Here is a 5,429-nt window from a genome sequence, read left to right as displayed (position 1 = left end):
CTACTACAAAACTCCTAGAAGTGATCAAGGAATACAGCAGTGTCTCAGGTTACAAAATCAACACTCATAAATCTGTAGCCTTTATATATACCAACAATAGTCAAGCTGAAAAAACAGTCAAGAACTCTATTCCATTCACAGTACTGCGAAAGAAGATGAAATATCTGGGAGTTTACCTAACAAAGGACGTGAAAGATCTTTATAAAGAGAACTATGAAACTCTAAGAAAAGAAATAGCTTAAAATACCAACAAATGGAAAAACATACCCTGCTCATGGCTGGGAAAAATTAATATTGTTAAAATGTCTATACTACCTAAAGCAATATATATTTTCAATACAATCCCTATTAAAGTTCCATTGTCATACTTTAAAGATCTCGAAAAAATAATACTGCATTTCATATGGAATCAGAAAAAAACCTCGAATAGCCAAGACAATACTCAGAAACAAAAACAAAGCAGGGGGGATCATGCTACCAGACATCAGACTGCATTATAAATCAATAGTGATCAAAACAGCATGGTACTGGCACAAAAACAGAGAGGTAGATGTATGGAACAGAATAGAAAACCAAGAGCTGAACCCGGCTACTTACCGCTATATGATCTTTGACAAGCCAATTAAAAACATTGAATGGGGAAAAGATTCCCTATTCAACAAATGGTGCTGGACGAACTGGTTAGCGACATGCAGAAAACTGAAACTGGACCCACACCTGTCACCACTAACTAAGATAGATTCTCACTGGATTAAAGACTTAAATTTAAGACATGAAACTATAAAAACTTTAGAAGAAAGTGTAGGGAAAACTCTTGAAGAAATAGGCCTGGGCGAAAATTTTATGAGGACCCCCCAGGAAATTGAAGCAACATCAAAAATATACTACTGGGACCTCCTCAAATTAAAAAGCTTCTGCACAGCCAAGAACACAGTAAGCAAAGTAAGTAGACAACCCTCAGAATGGGAAAAGATATTTGCTGGTTATGCTTCCGACAAAGGTATTATAACCAGAATCCACAGAGAACTCAAGCGTAGTACCAAGAAGAGAACAAGAGATCCCATCGCAGGGTGGGCAAGAGACATAAAGAGAAACTTCTCTGAAGGAGACAGACGCATGGCCTACAGACATATGAAAAAATGCTCACCATCCTTAATCATCAGAGTAATGCAAATCAAAACCACTCTGAGATATCATCTAACGCCAGTTAGATTAGCCCATATCACAAAATCACAAAATCAGAGATGCTAGCGGGGTTGTGGAGAAAAGGGAACACTACTACACTGCTGGTGGGAATGCAAACTAATACGTCCCTTTTGGAAAACCATATGGAGAACACTCAGAGATCTAAATATAGATCTACCATTTGATCCTGTAATTCCTCTGTTAGGTATATACCGAGAAGACCATAAATCACGCTATAATGCAGATATCTGTACCAGAATGTTCATTGCAGCCCAATTTACAATCGCTAGGTCATGGAAGAAGCCCAAGTGCCCATTGACCCATGAATGGATCAATAAATTGTGGTATATGTACACCACGGAATACTATACAGCCACAAAGAAAAATGGAGACCTTGCCTCCTTTATGTTTACATGGATGGAGCTGGAAAATGTCCTCCTTAGCAAAGTGTCTCAAGAATGGAAGAAAAAGTATCCAATGTACTCAACACTATTATGAAACTAATTGTTAGTTATCTTAGGAAAGCTACAATCCAAATGGAGCCCTAGACTACGGGGAAAGGGAGGGTGGGGAGGGGGGAGGAGGATGGGTGAAGAGAATGATATTGTGGGGACCACGCCTATAATTTATCCTATTTGGGTACAGGTGAATTTTCCAAAGGTTGAATACAAATGTCTTAACATAACAATTATGAGAAAGACATGATGGCTATGTTAGCCACTTGGATGAGAGTTTTCCAAACTGCATATGGAAGAAACACACTGTATCCTATGAGAGAATTAATGTAAACAATTATGATCTAATAAAAAAACAAATTTAAAATTAAAAAAAAAAGAGAGAGAACATAGGTCCACATGCCAACCAAACTACTTTGATTAAATGGTACAGAAGCCAAAAGTTCTAATAAGACCAAGCTACGGCTTGGTCTAAATATTGTAGCCATGATGCAGGAAGACAGGCAGGTCTCTCAGAAGAGCCAGACAGAATTAAATTGTTATCAAGTGTTAAGGACTATTTCAAAGGCAGAGAATGTGATCTTATGGCTGCCTGTACTGGCCACAATGGACTGTGGATACAGACATTCCTCCTGTTTATTTTAGTTTCCAGACCACTGGAAGCAAATGGATAGCTCACAAGACTTGCAAACAAATTTATTTTGCTTAACAAACTGATATTCCTGAATAGTGCAAATTTCAATCCATTTTCAACACGCAGAAATGGTGAATTTTCATATTAAACTCTGAATTTCCATCTTTCTTTGAAAAATCAATTATATTTGGCCACACTAGGCCTGTATTTCTGGCAAGGCAAAAGCAGGCTGGATCTTAGCAGCTATAGCTCCCTCTGGGGTGCAGCGTGTGGATTCCTGCAGCCCACTTCTCCTTTCCCCAATTCCTAACGCCTCTCTCATGCCAAGAGGGGGGAGCCAGTGCCCCTTTTCATCCTACACCCTGTCCTCTGTAGGCCCTCACTGCAGACATATGAGACTCCACTCCACTCTGGGGAATCTCCTGAGAAATGCTTCTGTGGGCATTTATGTTTGCAGTGTAACATATTCTTAGAGAACACAAGCCATTACAGGAGAAATAAAGTCAGTAATCATCAGTTTACCTGTATTTTCTGGCATGGAAGCTTGATCTGTATTTCTCTCCTTTTTGAAAGAAATATTTCCAAACTGTAGCACTGAGGATACTACTTTAAGCATTGCTTCACATTAAAAAAAAGAAAAAAGAAAAAATATTGCATCAAAATACAGTAGACATATTCTAAACATATTTTGTGCTAAAAATTAGCTATACAAAACTTTTCAATAAGATATGTCTCAGGATTTCATAAAATTATTGGCAGTCCTCATTGGCTTCCTAATTATTTTCTAGTTTAGGTTATTATCCCCAAATTTATAAGGCTTATCAGAATCTTAGAGAAATCTCACATACACAGAATTTCTTCATGAGAGAAGCCCATTATGTGCATTGCCTCCATAGTCTCCTGAAAGTTATCTTTGTCTTGCTGTCCAGGAATAGGAATATAGCCATTGGAGAGAAATCTGTAGTTATTAAATCCTTCAAGGAGCAAATCGGCTAAAAGGAAATATAATGGAATAAAATGTAATAAACACTAGTAAACAAGACTAAAGCACATCCACATTCAAACCGTGTGGATACCACAGGAAAATGGGAGTTCACTGTCCGACTCAGCACCAGCACACACTTTTGCTTTCTTTATTTATTCAGGTAAATATACAAACATACACGCATTTCCATTATCTGTACTAATAAAGGAAAACGATAATGTAAATGGTGCAAAAACCTCAACAGGAACTTTTGGGACTGTAGTTTGTCTAGTATTCTACTTGGAATTAAATAGAAGGGAAATGACAGACATTTTCCATATAAATAAACTTTACTGTTTTCAGTTTAAATGTTTTGGCTATCTTTTGAAGGGAAGCTTTCAAATCTATATTCTATATTTCTACCTTAGCAAGTACTTTACAGCAAATATTGCAGAGTCATTATGAAAACTACGTACGTAAGATGAAGATACAGAGGTAGACGGTGGAAGATGTGGACCAAGCAAGTCTTGAGCCAGGGAAGGCCCTGAAACACTTTCTCTAAGCCAGTGGTGGCTGACATCCCCTTAGAGCAGGCATCCTCAAACTATGGCCCGCAGGCCACATGCAACCCGCCTAGGACGTTTATCCGGCCCGCAGGGTGTTTTTGCCGCCGCTGCCTGTCTTGCTTAGCAGCTGACTTGTCCCGGGGCCCACAGTCTGGCCCCCCAATGGTCTGAGGGACAGTGAACTGGCCCCCTGTTTAAACAGGTTGAGGACCCCTGCCTTAGAGTGATATTAGGTACAGGGTATTATAAGGGACACCTCCACTGACCACTTGTACTATGGGGGCCATGAATTAAAGAGAATTTACTCTTTCCAAAAAAATGTGCTCCTAAAAGCAGAAGGATGTCTATTCAGAATAGCCAGGACTACTTGTCCCTATAACAAATGTGCAAATGTGCTCCTAGCTTGCTCTGTGACTGGCTCTCTTGCTCTCCTATGGAGAATTTTTGCTGGTCATCCCATTCTCTATTTCCTGTCTACATCACTTGAATGTCAGTTGGGTACTTTCTTTTTCTATTCTCTTTCAGCACTTTGAGCACATTTTTCTGACTCATTCCCACTGTAGTCAGTCATTCGACCGTCTGAAAGTCTACAGGTTTTCTTCTCTCCAGCATCACACACTACATAATCGGGTTCTTAGTCTTTCTTGGCAATTACTTATTTGTTGCTTATTTTCTTCCTTGAGGTCTTTCTTCAATCAACTTTGGCTTCAGGGGTTTCAGAAATTCTGTGCTTAACAAGAAAAAAAAAAAAAAAAGCCTGGACCCCAGATGAGAAAAGTTACCCCATACTATTGTGTATGTGTTGATTGTGACACCTGGATAATACATAAGATAATCATATGGAAACAATGCTGATCTTGAGACTCAGAAGACTCTCGGAAGAGTCTGGGAAGTTGGTGCATCTATCTTCTCCTGTTATATCATTTCTGACCTAGCAAACATTCTGACCCAGACCAGAACTCTATTTTTGACCCTGCCCAACCCTTAGCTTCTCATCCTTGTGATTCATGACAATAAAAATAAATATTTTTTTTTATCACAGGCTCTTTCTAAAATTAGTGGAAACATATATATTTCAGTTATAAATCTAGGAATAGAAATATTTATTCTACTTAATTAAGAAATTAATTATCCCTTTTTCTTTTTCTGTAGAGAAAGAGTCTCATTCTGTAGCTCTCAGTAGAGTGCCATAGTATCACAGCTCACAGTAACCTCCAGCTCTTGGGCTTACATGATTCTCTTGCCTTAGCCTCCAGAGTAGCTGAGACTACAGGCACCCACCACAATGCCTGGCCAAACCTACCGGTTTGAACCCACCACCCTCGGTATATGGGGCCGGCGCCCTACCCACTGAGCTACAGGCATCGCCCAATTATTTCTTATTTTTATATTTTTAAATGTTGAAACAAAATTATATTAATAGGTTATCATTTTTCTTCTAAGAAATATAAAAGTATGAAAGGCAACATAACAATATACATATACTTGCTTTCAATTTCATTTTGATTTTACTAGCTAGAATAAAAAAGTTTCCTGAAATTGTTCTCTCTCTCAAAAAAAAAAAAATTAATAATGGGCAGTGCCTGTGGCTCAGTGGGGAGGGCACCGGCTCCATATACCGAGGG

At 38.7% G+C, this 5,429-nt stretch overlaps 1 protein-coding gene across 2 annotated transcripts in view; it reads right to left on the bottom strand.

Moving 5' to 3' along the window:
- The window catches only part of MYH10 (myosin heavy chain 10), a 164,844-nt gene that overhangs the window by 78,931 nt on the left and 80,484 nt on the right, over positions 1 to 5,429 (bottom strand). For both annotated transcript variants that reach the window (XM_023513988.1, XM_003791102.2), the window contains exons 9-10: positions 3,123 to 3,266; positions 2,797 to 2,892 (exon numbers count right to left, since the gene is read on the bottom strand). In XM_023513988.1, the coding sequence (XP_023369756.1) occupies positions 2,797 to 2,892; positions 3,123 to 3,266 (240 nt within the window). The remainder of the gene's footprint in view (positions 1 to 2,796; positions 2,893 to 3,122; positions 3,267 to 5,429) is intronic.

The sequence above is a fragment of the Otolemur garnettii genome, unplaced genomic scaffold (genome assembly GCF_000181295.1).
Source record: "Otolemur garnettii isolate 467f Iridium unplaced genomic scaffold, OtoGar3 scaffold00046, whole genome shotgun sequence".
NCBI classification, from domain to species: domain Eukaryota; kingdom Metazoa; phylum Chordata; class Mammalia; order Primates; family Galagidae; genus Otolemur; species Otolemur garnettii.
Note: the sequence above shows the minus strand (reverse complement) of the source record. Positions and strands in the feature narration are given on the sequence as shown.